The sequence below is a fragment of the Tympanuchus pallidicinctus genome, unplaced genomic scaffold (assembly GCF_026119805.1).
Source record: "Tympanuchus pallidicinctus isolate F22 unplaced genomic scaffold, pur_lepc_1.0 scaffold9, whole genome shotgun sequence".
NCBI classification, from domain to species: domain Eukaryota; kingdom Metazoa; phylum Chordata; class Aves; order Galliformes; family Phasianidae; genus Tympanuchus; species Tympanuchus pallidicinctus.
Window position 1 is genome coordinate 15,109,866 of NW_026294813.1, and position 20,606 is coordinate 15,130,471.

The 20,606-nt window shown below is 42.0% G+C and overlaps 1 protein-coding gene across 4 annotated transcripts in view; it reads right to left on the reverse strand.

The window, feature by feature from the left end:
• The window catches only part of UNC13B (unc-13 homolog B), a 205,622-nt gene that overhangs the window by 178,755 nt on the left and 6,261 nt on the right, over positions 1–20,606 (reverse strand). For all 4 annotated transcript variants that reach the window (XM_052670167.1, XM_052670166.1, XM_052670169.1 and 1 more), the window contains exons 2-3: positions 3,246–3,275; positions 1,676–1,775 (exon numbers count right to left, since the gene is read on the reverse strand). In XM_052670167.1, the coding sequence (XP_052526127.1) occupies positions 1,676–1,775; positions 3,246–3,275 (130 nt within the window). The remainder of the gene's footprint in view (positions 1–1,675; positions 1,776–3,245; positions 3,276–20,606) is intronic.

Genomic DNA, 20,606 nt, shown 5'->3' on the forward strand with positions numbered 1-20,606 from the left:
ACAGGAAGAAGTTAGTAGCACAGATACTAGCAGGTGACTTGGCAGACAGACACAGTCCCCTGCTGCCTTACCCTCAGTCCTGCATGGATCATGTTAGTGGCAGCCACAGACTCTGCAGGAACAGAGAATGGTAAAGCTGAGATGATGGTGCAATTCAGGAGCATGTTTCACCAGACACACCAAAGTCTTCTTTGAGAAGCACACACCTCAGGTGCTGCTCCAAAAGTAAACGAGGGCCACAAAATAGAAGAGAGAAGAGCACTGCTATGACAGCTACACTCACCTGAGCCAGGCAGACATAAGCCAAAGCTTCCCACTTCAGGCAAGGGACAATAAACTGCTGCTGAGTTGGGTGATATATTTGCTAAGCTCAATGAGCACATCTTCCTACACAGGCTATATAAACATCTCATTTCCTCTCAAAACCTGCACAATAGCTGTGTTCTGCACAATACAACCACCACAATTCCCCAACCTAACAGCAAGTCCATGCCAGTTTAGGGAAAAACACCAACAACCCACTTGAAGTCCAGGATTCAGTAACTTATGTTCACTTTTTCTTACAAAGCTATAGAAACAGAATTGGATACAATAGGAATGAGCCATTCATTCACAAGAAGAAAAGAAAAAAAAGTAAAAGAAAATAAAAGGCTGTAACTCTGAAAGATACTCCAGGGGAGCTGAACCTGGTTCTGCTCCTCATGGCAGGGACTGACAGCCCCTCCACTTCAAAAGGGGACCTGCAAAGCACTTCCATGGACAGCAGGTTAATGGCAAAAAATGTCAATATGCAAACCTTAGCATGAAGAGCTAACAAGGCTCACTGGGCAGAGGTCCTGGGTGCACACACAGACCTTAACTGCCCTGACCAGCCTCATCAGGGGGCCTCCACTCACACCTTCTCACGACCCAGAAGCCCCATTTAAGCCCTGCAACAGGCCTTCAGTAAGCTACATAACATTAAGTAACCTAAGCTGAGTTGCAGATGTGCTCATCTCTGGCTTAGCCACAGCTGCACTCCAGGCCTGCCCTCAGACCTCAGCAGCCCAGATCCAGCATAGACTGACTCCTCATGTCAACCTCAGCCTTGCCACCATGCAGTGGCAATTGCAGGACTACATCTGACCCTGATCACCATTCCAGACATAACCCACGACTGACTTTCTAACATGCACTCCTTGCTTACCCTTGGAGCTGCCTCCTTACTTTGAGCTTGTCTGATGTCCTGGTCTCACAGCAGAAGCTCATCTGGTCCTTATGGCTGCCCTGCTCACATTCTGTGAGTACTGTGGGACTCAGCACTGACTGGTGAGTTCCTGCTCTACCAGCTGTTATACTGCATTCCGCTTCTGGCTCCTTACCCTCAAAAGAGTAGCCAGCCCCTGCTGCACCCTACCACATAGATCTGAGAACAGGAACCCAGGGAACTTGGTACCATTAAAAGACACAAGCTTCCCCCACCAGTCTAGGGCCCCACAGAAATGATCTCCAGTCTCACCTCTCCCTGAACACAGGTCAGTGTACACCAGAGAAAAGCAAATTACAGAGGTTGTCACCAGTTTGCTTTCACTGATTTAACTACTTACTTCATTTAATGCATCACAAAAGCAGCTTGAAAGAAGTGTCAATGCTTTCACTCCACAGCCATCTCACTACTGCACAGCACAGTACTTACAACATGAAGTCCTGTTCCCAGCATGGTTGGTCACCTCGCACTGCTACTGTTGTGCTCTTCACATTTTGCACTTTCAGGGTCACATAGGTATTGAATTTATCTGGGGAACAAGAGGCAAAAAGTTACCTTCTTCAGTATACCATTTCATCACACAAGCACAACATTTCAAGGTTTTCAATCCATACACTGCATCCTGGGGGGACAAACCAGAGGGGCTGGAACTTGATCCTTGAGGTCACTTCCAACTCAATCCACACTGTGATACTACGAAGCAGCATGAAGGAATAGGGCCTATCTTGTGGACTGTACAGAGCTAAAATAAATGAGCATGAGGCACTAGTGCCAATCACTCCGTCTCTTTCTTTCTGACCTAACTGTTCTCCTAGTTACTATCTTGTTTTCCATCCATGAGTCCACAAATAAACTTTAAAGATAAGTCAGGGGCTGAAGGAAAAGAGTGATTTATGCTGAGTGTGCTAAAAACGTGTTGCTTAAACCAGCTGATCCGGAAGAACTGTGTTATGCTCATTATTTTTATAAGCCAGGATACATTTAGATGCTTTGTCTTCTAAATCTGAAGAAAAAACCTGGATGAGTTTTTTTTTCTAGTTCCTATCACCTTTTTGCTAGTAAGACTAAAAGCAGCCAAGCAGACGCACATGAAGTTCGAATATCAGCATCTGAGAATGAACAGAGTTCCCACCCCAGACCTATCTATCAGTTTCACCAAATCTTGAACAAGACTTAAACTAAGTAGCTATAAAGCAATGTGCAACTTTTAATACTTGGACGTTTTGCTGTGCCTCAATATATGTTAAATCACAGCTCACTTTAATGCTGCCAAAATTCACACTGCTGTGAGCTAGTATAGCACACCTTAGCACCTAGCTTCAAATATCCTGACAGGAACCAGAAGCTCAAGAAGGAATCACTGGAAGATGGATTTCCTCATAGCTATCTACATACTATTTTGCATCCTCCTGGGAAACTGGGCTTGTTAATAAAGCCATACACTCACGCACTTCCGTTTAGCTGAAGTACAAGACAAATACTTTGCAGCTCTGAGCACTGCTCTTGGTTGGAAAAAGGCTAAGTTACATAATGTCCACTTCCACTGTGTACATTCAGCTTTTCTTCCCTAGAAAAAAACGTAGGTTTGTGTACACACAGCTACTGACATGACATGGAATGTGGGCAAGGAGACAGCCACAGAACATGCACAAGCCAGAGAACTGGAAAGCTTTCAGATATAACCTAAGAGCTACTGTCCAGGAGAATACAATTGAACAAATACAACAGACGGAGTGGGAAGAGGTGACCTTAGAGGAAACCTTTCTTCACCCATAGCCTGTGCAGGTCAGGTGAGCAGGTGGAGATTTCTCAATACTGTGATGCAGCTCAGGTTTTCTCCTAACTCAGGCTGTCTGGACTCCTGGGGTAGCTTTTGTCTCTCATAAGAGAGCACAGAGCAGTAAAAAAAAAAAGCAGAGTAAAACGGGATACAGCAGTGTGAACAGAACCCACTCCTGCTACATACAAGACTGATCAGAACAAGCAGAGCACTTCTTACCTGGAGGTCCTTGCAGTTTAGCTTTTTTTACTGTAAGGAGAAAAAAAAAGAAGAAAAGGAGTCTGTTAGTGATTTTGCCCTCTTATGGTCCCGTTTGAGTGACAGAGTATCAAAGGACATCACATTAACTTGAGAACACTGCATAACAGAGGCTTGGAAACCAATGATCCGTACACTTCTTCTGTTTAACAGATCTGATGACCTGGTAACATAGCTTCCTCTGTACCCTATTTCACCTTTCAAAAACAAAACATAGGATTATGGTTTGAAAAGCAATTGGATATGGCTTATGCACAGTTGACACGGAGGAAGGAAGGGATGCCATTCAGAGGGATCTCAATTGGCTTGAAAGGTGGGCTTAGCTGAACCTAACAAGGTTCAATAAAGCAAAGTGCAAGGTCTTGCTCTTGGGCCGGAGGAGTCCCAGGCATCCACACAGACTGGAAGGAGCAGTCCTTGAGAGCAGCCCTGCAGAGCAGGACCTGGGGGTCCTGATGGATGAAAAGATTAACATGAGCCAGCAGTGTGCTCTTGCAGCTCAGAAAGCAAATGGTATCCTGGGCTCCATCAGAAGAGGGTTAGAACACAAAACAGCACTGGTCTTCTCATACTGAATGGAGAAGGTCTATGTTTACCTAGGGAATATTGTGTTTACAGTACTGTTTTGAAAGCTCACATCCTCACTGGTATTGCTGAGCAAAAGCACTAAGATGAGACATCTCTAGGCACCAGCTAGTTTTCATAGTGGAAAATTAAAACTAAGAAGAAACATACTTAACCTAGAAAAGAAGATACACTTGAGCGGCAAAAAGGAGAGTTAAAGAGGTAGTCAACTTTCCTCAAAAAAAAAAAAAAAAACATTCAACACACACAGCAAAACTTTGCAGAGTCTAACTTCCAAGAAAAATATAGGGGGTTGAAAGGGAAAGCAGGAAAGAAGGGGAAAAAGATGTTACACAATTACAGGAACAGAGTTGCAGAAGGGTATGTTGATGAAGAACACTCTTACTATTTGATAAATTTTGCTTTGCCAATAGATGTTTGCAAGAAGGAAATGCTGAGAATCATTTAAAATAAACTTTTCAAGAGCTGTAATTTTCAACTAGACTGCAAGGCCTGCAAGCCTTAGGTCCAAAACAGAGGCCCATTCTCTCCCAGTTTCAGAGCCTGAAGCATTCCTGATGCTAAAGCTAATGGTGCATGCAAAACACGCAGTGCTGGTGGCTGAGGGAAGATGCAGATACCTTTTTAATCTCCAAATTAATCTGTCTTACCTCAGAGACGTGGGGAGGGCAATCTGCTCACTTCCATAGGTGCCTTTGAATATCATACAAAAGTAGACAGTAAATACTGCCTTGGAGCAAGCAGCCACCTGCTTATCTCCTCTCCTTGGAGAAAGGCAGGAGACAAGGAAAGAAGTGCATGTGCTGGAGGAAAGGGAAAAGGGAGAAAGAGAGAGACCTGCAGTAAGCTTCAGCCAGTCTCTCTCTTGCGGAAACAAGTTCCAAGGTTGTCTGCAGGGAAGTGGAAGCACACGCTGCAGCATATTTCACACACAAAAAAGGGATTCAGCCTCTAGACACAGAGATGGACACAGCCTCTGCAGCTAAGATAGATGCTATCTGTAGAGGATGACCTCGACTCTTGATATTTAAGATGTTCATTTGGCAGCCTGCACAGAACAAATCACACCGTCAGCTCAGAGTTATGGCTTATCTATAAGAGCAGTCACAGACCTGGGCATTTCATCTGCACTGGCAACTCATCTGTGAGTTCACGTAACATGTCCAAAAAGCTCCCAAGAAGAATGACTTGAAGTGTTTTTATTCTGTTAGCCCAATGAAAAGCATTTCCCAGGCGTTGTGTGAAAACCGCAGCACAGGTGCAGCTCACACAGCACAACTGTTTCACTGGCTTGAAGGATGTTTCTGAACCCATACCAGCTCATACAGAGCTTCTATATGCCAAGCGACCAAGAAATGGCACAGTGGAGCAAAAAGCATATGAAGACACCTGACACATCAGCAGTTAAACACTCAGTGTCACAGCAGAGGCTAAAAACTCACTGTTGTCCTGATGGCTCAGCAGAAGGAGGGCAGATAGCAATCAAGCCATACAAAACAGTAATTTCTATAAAATAAAACAAAGGTAGCCATCCAAAGCACTCAGCAATACCAAGTTTTATAGATACAGTTATTTCTGTACTGCCACAATGGAAAGCTGAAGGTGAAGTTTTTAAGTGAAAGATCTAAATTAGGGATGTCCTGACTTACTCATCCCACTTTCCACAGGCACTCTGAGATTTGAGAAATAATATCTGTAAACAAATGGGAGATGTTAAATCCCGTTTGGCTTCAAATGGCTGCTCTGAGCAAACTCAGGAAGCCCGGCCATTCACAGGCAAGTCTGCCTACACCACTGCTACACGGGAAGGACAGCTATGGGAAACAAAAACGAGAGTAAGTCAGAAGGGAAGGAGTCCATAGCTTTGCACTGTCATGTGTGAACACTGCATTAGGGAGATGCAGAGATGCACCTGCTCTCACTGTGCAAGGAAACATTCATTTAATTGCAGAGGGAAATATGAAAGACTGGCATATCTGACATACACTGTACCTTAATTTATGGTGTACTGGTAAAAGCTATTAGACTGTACACAGGTTACTTTGAAATATCTGGATGCAAATTAGACAGATAGATGGAAAAATATATTTTAAAAAAATTTAAAAAGCAAGGAAAATTGGTGTAAGCATTCAGTTCATACAAATAATTTTCCTTGGAGATTCTTCACCATTATGGTGCTTCTCTACAGACAAGAAAACATTCAAATCAAAGTCCAGTCTGTGACTTCATGAAAAGTGAGAATAAGTAAATAAACCAGGTTTCCACAGTCTGCAATTGTCCATATGCTACAAAAGCCTGGAGAAAGAAAAGACTCTTGAAAGACTAGGAAAGATAAAACACAAGATGGCAGAAAAGGTTTAAAATCATTGTGGGGGTTTGGAGGTAGAATAGTATAGATAGAACAGATAGAACATTAGAACATATTAGAATCTATTAGAACAATAGAACAGTAGAACATATGTTAATGTTACACTTCAATTTCACAGAGAAATTCTTACAGTCCACTCTACTATCTGAAAGGTATTTTTCTGACTAGGTGCACCACATATCAGCCAGTGAATTAGAATTAGGCATGCCAAATTACTGTCAGGTTCAGACAATGCCTCTAACAAAGCTTCTGAATGGGAACATGCTCACTTTCACATAAAGGGAACGTGGCTGTTCTGAACAGCCGCGGATTCGATCTCACCTTTAACATTTGCTTGCAATTCAGAGGGATGCAGACACAGGGAGTGCCTCAGCAGATGGCCAAAAGATTACATCCCCACTAAATCTAGCACATGACTTACCAGCTGGTCACTCACCACTCTACAACAAAATCTACATCCTTACACAGAGGCCAATAACGTGCCATGGAAGGGCTGAGGGAGGAGAGAGAAGAATAGAAGGATGTGGTTTAATTAGTCCTCATAAAAAGAAAAGCACTGCTGAAAGCAGAGCATTCAAAATGCATTTTCATGATCAGCAATTTGACAAATAGTTTCCTTTTCCATGCGAGACATGAGAGCAAGCTTACTGTGCTTTTGAGAGCAGGCCATGTAATCTAACTTCTGCTGTAGCTGTTTCCAGTCAAACGGCAGTATTGATTCATATTTCCATTTCCCTCTGTGCTTTTGTCACCTTTCACAGGCGCTCAGACTTCAGTGCACAGTATTATGCAGCACCAGGTGCAAAGGTTGCTTAGACAAGAACAAGACCACAGCAAAAGGCTCAAGCTATCCAAGACGGAGTCACCACACAAAAATCATCGCCTGCACGCCCTTACAGCATGCACAGAGAACAGAGGGAATCCTGCTTGGCAAAGCAGTTCTCTAGGCCTAGAGATCTGTTACATTTATATCAGCTATACTGAGCTTTTCGTAGCAAGTTTTGTTGTCTGAACCCTGGATCAACTGCTCTAGCACATGCAAGCATAATAGGGTCAGAAGCTCAACACCTCCTGCACACGTCTTGAAAGCTGTTTATGGACCCCTCAGAGGTCAGTAAGTGGTGCAATACTGGCACAGCCCTCTGCCAAGGGCTGCTCTGCCATGAGGACGCCACAGGTACTTTTCCCTCCCCAGGAAATCCAATGTTTTCCATGCACAAACCCTGCATGTCCTCACCTCCTTCTTTTTCTCTCCCACTACCTGAATCACAAAAGATGCCCTAAGCTGGAGGGAGCAGAAGCCTTGCAGTGATCTTGACCCATGATTTTAACTCAGTCATTGTTCCCTATAAAAGCCCTGCAGCACCAAAGGTATGCTGTTAAACACAACTGCACATCCAACAGCAAAACAGCAGTACTGACTGTACCACGAAATCCTTCTCACTCCTTTGCAGCTCTGAAATGGAAAGAGCTGCATGAAACAGCAGCTTATTGGTTTCCCAAGCCTTTTACACCAATTCAGCATGGTGCAACCACATTGCCATTTCAAGCCTGAGACACGTTCAAAAAGACATGTTTCGCTGTACTCACACACACTCAGAACAGCACTATGTGTAGAAGGAAAAGACTAGGAAAAGACTTTCCTGAACAAGCTCAGGGGAAAAATAACTGCACAGGAGCCGCCAGGAACATACCTGGGCTCAGCAGCAGCCTCCTTCATAGGCAAGAGCAAAGTGTACTCAGAGCTCGTCCCCTGTACACACAGCACTGCTGAGTTAAAGTGATCAGTGCAACCGAGACATTACTTCAATTATATGAACACATAAGAGACTTAAGTCATGCTTATTACATTATGCTTTGTCTTTCTGCCAAGGAAAACAAACCATTGGTTTACATACAGCCATTGTTCTGCTGAACCAGTGAGGAAAGTGCTTTACATATGACCTTCAAGAATGACGTGCTGGAAACACAGTGGGTACCTCTGTGGACCAGCAGACGTAACAGCTGAGATCACATGCAAATAAATGGAGGATAACATTATGCTATAGCATGATTTGAAGGGAGAGCTGGGCTGACCAGAGAGCTAGTCAGCAGAAAAAAGAACCACTACAAAACACCACTTTACTTGATTGCTTGCAGAGAGCAGGGATCCAGAACAGATTTCCTTCAGTACCAGGAAGACTAAGGTTGCACCCAGAGACACATTTTTCTGACTTAATGCCCAAATCCTTCAAACAGCTATCACCCGTTTGAGTGCAACAGTTTAGGGAAAATCTGGATGGCCTTGGCAGCAACCCACCTGAACCACTACGTTTTTCTCAACTGTAGTCCAGAATAAATGGAGTGGATGAGAGTATCAATTTTTAATAAAAAGAAATCAAGAAATAAACACTTTAAAATTACAAGTCCTGTCCATGCAACAAAGAGCTTTCTTCAATTTGACCACTATAAATGCCCACAGGACAACCTGCCTCATCTTTCTCCAGGCTCTGGGAATCATGCCAAGCTAGAGGAAGCTAAGCTCCTTTCAGCAACCATCTACATCTAAAAATCAACTGCTTTCATTCTTGGATTCCCTCAGAGGGGAAGGAAAGCTTCTACTCTCTTTCCTGTGGTAGCAAATTGACCTACCCAAGGGATTTCCGTTTTGCCAGATGTCTTGACATTGAATTATACTCCCTCTTAATTCACATCAATTAGCATTTTCCTGCTCCAAATGATCTGCAAATTCATTACCCTGTCCACAGACACACAAAGCTACTAGGTTTATTTGATTTACAATACGATTTCCAACAATGCTTCCTAAAAGACACCCTTTCAGTCCACAGGACAGTGACTTATAGCAGCTGGGACACAGCTGACTCCTTGGAAGGGTTTTCCAGATTCCTCTGGCACATAACATTATTTCAACTTCAGTACTTTGCAGACTGCAAACCCAGAAAGCACTACATAAAGTACACACCCCAGTGAACATCTAGATGACCAAACTTCACTGGCTACTCCCCTTCTGCATTTGTCTATTCTTTGCTAGTTTAACATCCAGCGGTGCCTGCAAGCCCACGAACCCACAGACAGACTGCCTCCCTCCACAGCTTGGACACCTCACACCTTGGGCCTGACAGCTATTTCCAGTGGGGAAGGGATACTGCAACTCCTTCTGTTTGGTTTGGCTCATTAAACCTCACCCCATCACTTTTTTCTTTGCAGAATTTTCGCTGCCCTGAGCTCTTCATCTGTACAGGAAGAACTTTGGTGGGCAAAGTACTGAAATCCATCAAAATAAAGCAAATTTTGTTAGACACAGTAGGTATATATCACTGTCTTGTCTAAACCTGCTCTATTACTGCCGTAGCTCATGGACATCAGAGTGGCATAGCACACCAGTAGTCCATCTGGAACATTCTCCACGCTATTTCATTCTCAAGAATTTGGAGAGAGAACAGAACAGCAGGTGGTCAATCTATGGAAAAAGCAAACTCACATTTGGTATATCAAAACTTGATATTATATATAATATCGATGTATCAATATACAATTGATATTATGTATCAAAACATCTGGCTATTCTGTTCCATACCCAGCCTGACCATTGTGGTGAACCACGTAATTTCTTATCTCCTACAGATTGATGCTTTTCAGCTCATCTTTTGCACAAAACCTGATAGCTATAAGCAGTACAGCTCTGTCCACATCAGTTTTATAAGGCTCCACTTCTTCCATCCGTGTACGAAAGTTACCCAGTAACTGCAGCAGAACATATCAAAACCCCTTCTGACAGCTGCAAACACTCCAACAAAAAGCAGATTAACAAGGTACACATGAAATAAAGAACCAGCTTTGTAGACCCTTTCCACAAAGGGTATTTTTCCATCTTTCTCTTTTTTGTTTTGCCCTTCTCAGCTTTTTTAAACAAAACTCAACTCCCACTAGCAAAAGCAGCCTTCTATTACAAGACCATACTTCCCCAAAAGATATTTCCAGCAAAAGAAAGGTGACAATTCAGCTTATTTTCTACAGTTGTTTAATGCAGTAGGCAGTTAATATACGTAGGCTTCTAACTCTCAATGACAAAATTGACTCAGACAGTTGGAGAGACACCTGTATCTTACTTACAGGTTAATCTGTTACCAGATTTGGTTTGACACACTGACTTAACAACACAGGGTTTTGTGCCCATAAACTGTAGAGTTTCATATGCACTCTTGCTTGTTGCTTAGCTCAAGAACTCACCTACCTGAAATACTCCTTGAACAATCTCAGTAACAGAAATTCAAAAACATGGAAGGCATTTCTAGAAATGTATCAAAGAACAGCAATTTATATATATATATATATACACACACACACAGACACACACATATACACACAAAAAAAAATAGTGCTACATGTTGAGGCAATTGCAATTGTGAATGAAGAGTTAAGATAAAAGTAAAACCAATACTTCAATTAAAAAAAAAAAAGCCAAAAAAAAAAAAAAACAACCTTGAGATCAAAAGCATCTAACTGGAAGAACAGGGAAAATGAAATGAAAACTATGCATGTAACTTGTAGAAAGCAGCTGTGACAACTATCAAAATGTAAGAGGGAAACTAAAAGGTCTGCAATCTGCAAGTGATTCCTTCCCACACATGAAAACAGACATCAGACTGCTCTGCTAGGATCCCCACTCCAGTGCTGCTCAGCAAAACTACTGAGCTGCTAGGTTGTTTTGCTACTTGTTTAGAAGATATTTTAAGTGGAGCAACTGGTCCTGGACAAGTTCACAGAAAGGAAGAAAGGAGTAATAAAATAGCAAACGCCAAGACTAAAAAGCTAGCACAGAGCAGGATCTGCACCAGTAAACTATGACCAACATACCACGACCACTAAGGACAAAAGCCATTCTGCTTCAAGTATTCAAAAGACTCATGTATTTTAAAAATATGCTTATCATGTCACCCAATAAATCCCCGAGGATCTTACCAACAAAATGCTTAAAACGCTGACAAGCTTTTTTTAAACCATAGCTTAAATAATTTTTGCGTTGTGCTTTAGTATTTAGTGAAACTCCTGCTTTGCAGCAAGGAAGCTGCAAGAAGTTGACTTAAAGCTGACCTCAGAATGAGCTTCCTGAAAGTCAGAAGGAAGCATTCAATTGATTTCAGATAAACAGCAGCTGAAAGGAGCTTGACAACATTGTTTCTCCTATCTACCTAAAAAGCAAGTACTCAGGAGCCACAAAAAGACTGGAGACAGATGGCAGGAAGCAGAGAAGAAAGTAGAGGATGCAATTCTTGAACTTTACAACACCCCTAAGAGATCAGTGCCGCTGGTGAATCCAATGCTTCAACAATCTACAAAATATCTTCTAGTTTTCACATGAAATGCAGTTAGAAACAAAAAAGGTGTAGAAGCTTCCAGTTCTAGGCTGCTGGTGTAGTTGTGCTATTATGCAGGAGAGGGGAGGAGGCAAAAACTTAAGGAGAATTCCCAAAGTCAGGTGAAACAGGTCACTGCTGAACTCTTCCACAATAAATACAGGGCTACCCATCTCCTTTTCTCCTGCCAGTAAGATCCCACTGTTCAGCTGGTAGACCATCAGGCACAGGAGACTTCCTCACTAAGCAGCAATAAGACCAACAGCAGAGCCTCAAGTCACCATGCACGTAAGAAGAATCATAAGCCATCTTCTGTCGGTTGTGGGAACTGCTGCAAGGACAGCTTCATGGTGCCCAGGCAAAAGATCTTCCCACTAGAAACTCATTCCTAAAGGCTGGTCAAAAACCAGTTTTCAGGTTTCCTGAAAATTTCCAGTAAGATCCAGGTTTCCAGTTTTCATCATCTTCTGTGATGGAGAGGCAGATCCACAAAAGTTTTGCCAAGTTTAAACACTGCTCTCCTGAGAACCCTTTACATCATCACTCACCTCTTCAGCTTCTCTGACAATAACAGTCATCTCAGTGCAGGCTGACAAACTAATTCTAGCAAGTAGAGAGAGACCATACTCAGATGCTTAGTTAGAAGTGTGTTTTACAACTCCACATTCTGAGGGGGTTCCAAGCAGGGTTCAGTCCCTTACTGCTGCAGCCCCTGTTTCTCTGGAGTGGGTACACACACACAGGTTGGCTGTGTAATCCCTCCTAGTTTTGGGCAGGCTTAGCATCACCTCTGACTGGATCATTTGTGTTTTCTTCAAGAATAGAGAAAACACGCACCAAAGTTTTGTTATGTCACAATTAACAAATCAAGAGATGTTTTTGTCCAATGTTTGCCTGGGGTAGAGAAAGAAGCAAAGGATGGTGATCAAGAAACATTTGATCCTATTTCTGCAAGCAGACATATTTTGAACATGACAGCAACAGAGGGTATAGCCAACACCTCTGATTCTGCAAAACAACTCAACCTGTACAGATGTAACATCCAAACACTAAAGCCAGCTGCTGATAACCACAGCTAGGTGAAATCCTCTATCATTTATTTCTTCCTTCCTTGGCCAACCAACACACATGCACGTTGCAGAAGATTCCCTGGAGTTTCTGCTCAGCAGCTGCTTTGAACTGAGCAGTGAGGACAGCAACAAAATCTCTTACTCAAAGCACAGAGATTAGGGAGAGGTTAATCCTCCTGACGCTGGAAACGCAGACAGCTCTGTCAGGTGACCTGGTTCCCCGACAAAGAGGTGGACTAAACAGGAATCCGAGCTGCCTCCTCTCTCCAGTATTCTGCTGCAGCTAGTATTTTATTTTATTGGTTAAAAACAAACAAACAAAACAAACCCTATGCAAAATACTAGAGTTAGTTATCCAGTGTGCGACTCTTCCTTAGAAGACAAACTGTCGAATCGTGCTTCATTTCTTTTGCTATAAGGAGTTATTTGCAGGTTACAGATTTCCCTTGAACATTTCATAGTTTATGATCAGGAGAGACAGCAGGCCTACTCCTGAATCTGTGCCTAATTAGGAAAAAGAAAAGAAGAATTCATCAAGCCTTTCAAAATTTACATATAAAGATAAATACAGAGCAAGGAAGAAAGAAGGTCTGCAAATTTTCAGTAGCATAACTTACTCTTCATTCAAGCTCTGTGAGATTAAGAAATGTGATTTCTTACATTAGTGGAAGTGCCTGAGTTGATAAAGTGAACAAAATCTGCACTGTTTAATTTTACATAAAACAGACCTTAACTCATGTATGCCGATAGCTGTCAAAAACTAAGGAAATGCATAAAATGAAAGCCATAACCTTGCACCAGCAGGCAAGAAGACTTAACATTTCAAATCTGATAGAAGCCACTTCGAGTTGATAAAACAATTTTGCTGACAAACAAGGAGTTCAACCAGTTTAGAACTAATTCAGAAATGTTTGCAGTTGTTTTTTTTTTTTTAATGAATTTCACTTCTTTTCAGATTAATGTCTTCCAAGACAAAGCATGTGCAGCAGCTGCTCAGTCATGCACATGTAAAGACCACTTAAGTGTCTTGCTGGAGTTATTAGATCAAATGACACCATCTGGTCACAGCAACCTAACAGCTACAAGAAGACACAAGTATTCTGTCTGGTGCCAAAGAAGAAAAAATAGGAATTACAGATGGAATAACATAACTTGCATTCAGCATTCATTTCCTAAGGCTAGAGTGTCTTCTGCACAGATTCCTGAATGACTTTTGCTTCTATGCTTCCTGGTCAGATTTAGATTAAACCAGAAACACCCTGGAAAAGAGGCTGCTGACTAACCATATCAGAAGGGAACGCCAGCTCAGCAAGGCCTCAGCACCTTCTGGTACTTTCAACTTCAGGTTCAGGATGGCAAGCAAGCAATGAACTGCACAGCTACTTGCAAAGCCCAATTGAACACAAGCCTACCAGGATAGTAACATGTATCTGTTCAATTCTGAAGTTTAGCACACTTGTTAGAAGAGATACCGAATGCAATAGTGTGTATCCCAGGGGAATTCAGGGCTTTTTTGTTTCGGGGTTTTTTGTTTTGTTTTGTTTCCAATAAAAACATTCCACCATACTGCACTGCAACAGATAAACAGTTTTTCCCAGGAAAAACAGCACCTGTGTTCTCCTGAAACAAATAATGGAGAAGAATTAGTCTATCTGAAAAACAGTTTTAGTAAAGATGTTGAAACTGTCTTACTTATTTCACTGCTTTGGTTCACAAACATATAAAAACCTAATAGAGAGAAGATAGAAATAAGCTGACTGCAAGCACTAACAACAAGTAGAAGAAATCCTAAGGATATCAGCTACGGCATAACCAAACGAGATTCCCACCCTGGGATGAGGGATTTAGCAGAATACTGCTTGAGGAGGAACTCCGTTTAAGCCTAACTTTACTCTTGGCATTCACAGACTGCTTACACAACACTGGTCCCTGGACAACAAGGGCAAATTGCAGAGGTAGGACAGACAGTCTCACCAACTTTCAGGATTTCTTTTGTTCTGCTTCAGGCGTTGGGATGTTGATCACTTTTTATATTCCCTAGAAGGCGGCTGAAAAGGACATTTTAAGTCAAGGTTGTAAAGACAGAGTGTGTTTCCCAAAATTCGGCTATGGACTGATACTGAAACAAGCACAGGATTTTACCTCCACCTGGGAGCAGAAGCTGAACATCCGCTCCCCATGGCAGTACTGCAGTACTGGAAGGAGCCATGTCTCCTCAACACCGTAGCTTCCACCTGCCAATATTTTTGATTCGACACTGCAAGTATAGAGAACTGAACCATAACAAGTGTTGCTATTGACAAAGATTATGCCCAAAATAGTTCTCTTGAAACTTCTGTGGTCTGCATATATTTTGGCCCCCATAAATATTATACTGAAATTCCATCGGCTAAATGCAATTATATTGAAATTGTTAACTAAAATGAACAGCCTTTGGTAATAACTTAGTGTGAGCAAATCTTCCTCTAAGCAGTTTGTTGTATTATTATTACAACTGAGCAGTTGTCAGAGCAATAATTCACATCACAGTGAACTTAGTGCTGTGAGGATCACAAAACTGGAGCGGCCTTTAGAGTCACCCCATCTAGTATTTGTTCCCACAAGGATCTGAGCTGCAGAATCACAGAATGCTTGGGCTGGAAAAGATCTCAAAGTCCATCCATTCCCAACCCAAGCTCTCTGGGCAGTGGTGCCTGGGCATCACCACGCTCTGAGTCAAGAATTTTCTCCTATCCTATTTTAGTTAAAACCATTCTCCCTTGTTCTATCACTGTCAGACCAAGAAAAATCCAGTCTTTCTCCTTCTAAGGACTGGAACACCACAAGAAGTCCCACCAAAGCCTCCTTTTCTCCAGAGCTGAACAAGAACAGTTCTCTTAGCCTTTCTTAGTAAGAAAGGTGCTTTCTTTAATTATCAGCTGTTTTTTTTCTGGAAATAAGTCCTAGATCTCACCAGCACCTGTTTATCAGTTGGAAAATGCCACAATGTCCTTGTCTTCTCACCACAGACACTGAAAGGAAGACAGAGTCAGTCACGTTTACTTCAACCCTCTCTGTTTAGTCCCACTCGAGCTCATGTTTTCCAAACAGGTCCAGCCAGTGCAGAGCACAGCACCCATGGACACATTACCTTTGCCTTTGTACTTCCATCTCTGCTCAGAATACTTCCCTCTGCATATACTGTCTCACCTTCTCCAATACAGCACTGAGATAGAAGGACTCCTCAGCATTTCTCCTTTCACTAAGCTCCCTGTTTTTCAGAAATTCTTCTCATTTGCCTTTAAACTCAAAACTCTACTTACTATCAGCTCATTCTCATTATGGCTGTCCTCAGGGTCATTTAATCCTTCACATTATACTTACCTACTTCTGAATCAATTATGCCATTAGGACTCAGCTTTAAAACACATCTGACACACTCACGTTTCTACTTTCCTTGCCATACCACAAGCAGAAGACATCTCTCTGCTTCTCCCACTGACCATTTCAATGCCACTAGCCTCTGCTACGACCAGTTCCCACCCAACTTTACATTTCTTCTGCCAGTTCCAGATTTCCTCAAAAACAAACGTCAGCTACGGACAGGTGTTTGTTTCATCCATAAACAAGAGGCTGGCTCAGCACAACCTGCCACTTGCAAACCTACACTCCATTTATATCCAGTTACTTTCCACGCTGCTTACATCCATCTAAAAAGCTTTTATTATGTCTCTTTAAATTTGATTTTAAAACTCACAGTATCACAGCCTCCCCTGCTTTAGAGGTTAAGATGCATCTGCAGCCCACAATCATCCCTTATCTCCTTTTCTGTCTGCTCTCTTGCAGAAACCACCTATCTTGTTCTCCAATTAGGTGATGTCACTGTGGCTTACAGCAATAAGCTTCCACTACCAGACTTCAGATTTCAAGTGTTGTATATTTCAGTACTCTATGCCAGAGTTCACCTAACTCAAATTCAGTAAGGTGTTGAAGTTTTGCCATCACCTGTACATCTGTATATCATTTTCAATGATATCCTTATAAGAACAACTGATGCAGCTCAGGAATCATACCTACTGTACCTTCCTTCTGCACCTTGATCCTGTGCACAGTGCTTTCCTGCTTCTCATTTTCGTATGACTAAAGCACATGATGTTATCTGATTTAATATCCTATAGAAGAGCTCATCTCTTCTGCTGAGTCGGAAGCCCCTGCCTTAATCCCTGGACTTCCTGATCCTCAAGATACACCTTCCTTTACAAACTGATTGTTTCTGCTCACAAGTTCTGTGCTTGTGCACTGTACCCTGACAGAGTGACCAGGTGAATCACCAGCTCTAGGGCCACCTTCCGGGTGGAGCCTTTCTTTGTTATTTGAGATGTTAATATTTGTCCCTGTAGCTTCACAGATTTCCATGCCCTCCTCTGTAATCAAGCTCTTGACTTTACCAAAAAGCTTCTCAAGGTGTTTCACAGCTGCTGGTCTAAGTTAAATCGTGGTCACTCAACCCAAGTTCGATTTTACGCCCAGCTCCAGCATCCTTCGCACTTCTTAAAGCCTCACCTACAATGAACTGTACTGATCTCGTGGCTTCAGTCACTTCTTGACAATGAATAGGCCTGACGACACAGCTCCCTACCCAGCCACTACCAGCAGCATTTGTCCTCTGGTGTGGAACATTAGTCTGCCACAGTAACAATGCCCAGGAACACTCCTCTGTAAACATATTATGAGATTTCTAGCCACATTTAAATCCTGAACTACATGCAGCAGATCTCTAGTGCTATCACAGCAAAATCTCTTATCAGCTCTTCCCAAAGTAATTTCAGCCCAGCTGGTTCTCTTTTATCCACGCTAATGCAGCTTTGCAATTCTGCATCACTAACACTGTAAAATACTGCCAGTCACCTTTGTTCCTCTCTTCCCAGAGCAGGGCATCTCCTCCAGCATCTCCAGGAAAACTGCTAATAAAACACTTCTCACTGTTTACTTTCTATAAATTTACATAATTAAACCACTTGTTTCTAAAAACTACGTCATCCTTATTTTGTCTCCAGCACCACCAGCTCTTCCCTGTAAAAATGAAATGTAAGCCTCTACAAGCACACACAGGGTTAACTCACATATTCACACTTTGGTCACATGCTGCTCCGCTCCAATGGAGCTTGAACACATCTCTGTATCTTTGACTGAGTGGCAGATACAGAATGGTAACTACAGACCAGGTTCACAACATAAGCTTTGTTGCTAGCGCTCCGCTAAACCACACTCTTCGTTCCTAGCAAAACGTAACAAAACACTGATGTAAAATACCAGTCTGACAGGTTGTGGCAAGTCTTGATCTCGTTTCAAGAAATGAAAAATGTGTATGTTCCTCATTACAGTCCGATTAGCCGAGTACTTCCATTCAAGTGGTAGGCATCACCTAATTCCCTTTTTACCAATTTTTACAGTACTGAAGAAGTTTGACAAGAGGGTGGAATTTCATCACAGCTCAATCCAGTCTGAGCAAAGACACCTCAACTTCTGCAGCTGTGATGGTAAAGCTAAGCAACCTGTGTAGGCTAAAAAACACACATTTGTTGTGTATGATGACAAGCAACATAAGGCTACCTAGAACCGCAGTAAATCCTTCAGCAAATTTAATTCAGAATCGCTTTTTTCCTGAAAGACTACAGGTTGTTAGATTGAAAAAAATCTACGTCCTACAGAGGCTCATATTAGATTACTACAACAATCCATTCAGGACCTATAACTATAGTGTTTCTAAGCAGTCAATCTCCTCAAAAATCTGCTATTAAAATGGAGAATACACAGACTCTACTTACTTAATTTGATATGTGAAAATCTAATAAAATTTTGCAGACACAGCGAGTTATAATGGGCAGGAAAAGCTGAAAGAAAATCACTGTCTCTTATCCCTTTTCTCCTTCCCAACAACCCCATACTTACACTACCTGCCAAACTCATGTACCGTACAACATCTTTAGGTCCAAACGATATGTAAGTCTGGCACATATGTGAACTAGGAAAGAATTAATTTATTTCATAAAACAACAAGAGCTTACTAGTCCATGAAACATTATTTCAGCTTTGGTGGTATTATAATTACCACACCCTGAAAGAAAGGCAGTTTTAATTTCCTAGAAGATTTTTAAGAAGCACCAAAGGAAGTGCATCTTTCCAAGAGGACACTGAAGAATAAAGCGTGATGGAGAACAGCTCGTGAAAGTGGGGAAGTGAACAAAACTGGAATGACACAATTTTCTAAAATGCACATAGCTGTTAACTCAGCAGTCAAGCTCCTTCCTCACCCTAAGCTGATAAGCTATCTTGGCATCATCTCAGGTAGTGTCTGATACTCCTGCCATTATGGGAAAACAGTTATTAAAAGTTTCCAGATCTCTGGTGACCTGCAGTTATAACACACCACAGGGGCTGCAGTCATTGGAACAGAAGACTGTGGAGAATCACACAGGCACTGGAAGTCTATATTCTCTGGCTATTTCCCAAATACAGGTTCTGAGGTTTATGAAAACCCTCAAGAAAAGCAGGTATTCCTGAAGGATTTCCTTCTGGACACGTAAACATCTCTACATTCGTATATATTCTATATTCATTACTCCTAAACTACATGCACCAAGCAGATTTTTTCAGTGTATATTACAGTTTAGGTGAAATTTGTCCCAAAGTCTCTTCATATGCAGCCTTTCCATCACCACCTGACCACATGAAACTTTGTTGTATCATTCAAAAATAATTTTGAACAATTAAAAAAAAAATACACCTGAAAGAGGTCATTTTGTACAGCAGTTTTTGAATAAACTAGTCAAGGATTTGCTGAAGAACTGCCTTAAAGTGACCTCAGGATACTCAAGATGCCCATGTTCAGTGCAAGGTAAAATAAAACACACAGCTCCTGATGCTTGAAGTTCACAATGCTCTCTAATCATGATCAGGTATGTAGTGATACGGAAAAAAAGAAAGAAAACACCCGTGGTGAAAAGCTGCTGCAATCAAAGCATCATCTCCATTGCTCCTAACAGAGGTTCACATTCATGGCAACTCAAACACAGGCAGCCAGGGAAAAATCACAGCAAGGTTTAGAACACAACCACTAGCAACACATGAGGCTCCAAGTCATGATCCAGCTGCAGAGGTTCACACTATACACACTGCAGCATCAGCTACCCAGCTGGAGTGCCTGCGCCACAGCGCTGGCTCAAAAGCTTTACAGAAAGGGTTTTGTGGGCTTAGCTCCAGACACTTTCCTCATGAGAGGACTGACAAGACAGCAGTGTGTTGGCTATATAAGTCATACTTCACCTGGACAAAAGAGCTACTCAAGATGTCCTTTAGCATACAATTTATTTATTTTAATGATGCATCTTAAGCTGAATATTATTATGACCCTGATGTCAGCTGAGAGAACAAGCAGAGGGTGCACCAATGTTCAGAAGTGCTATTCTGTAATTCCAGCGTATGAAATAATCATGTCTCCCTGCTGAAAATGCTGGAGTCTCCTTAGAGCTGCATTTGGCCGTAAAGAATTAAGAGGGTTAAGTCACAGGAGCTTTAAGTAATAAGGTTAAAACCAGTATTCCTTAAAGGGACACGCTCAAGGCGGGAAGCCAAACTTCTTTTAAAACTCAGCAACAGTTTTAGGCTAGAGATTATCTGGGGGAAGACACCTTCTCTTATCCCTCATTAGATATTCCCTTCTAGTCAATTCACTTTCCATTCATAGGGATGTTCAGCTGCAAGGAAGAGGATCGTGGGTCTTAGGACAGCACAAAGTTGTTCAAAGACCACATTACATTTTACAATTCCAAATGATCCATTCCTCAGATACAGGCAGGCAAAAATGGAACAAAACAAAATTCCTAACAGTTTTTAACTCGTGCAGCCCTGGCAAGCAATGACAAAACATTCACATACTCAAGCACAGACATCAAAAGTACAC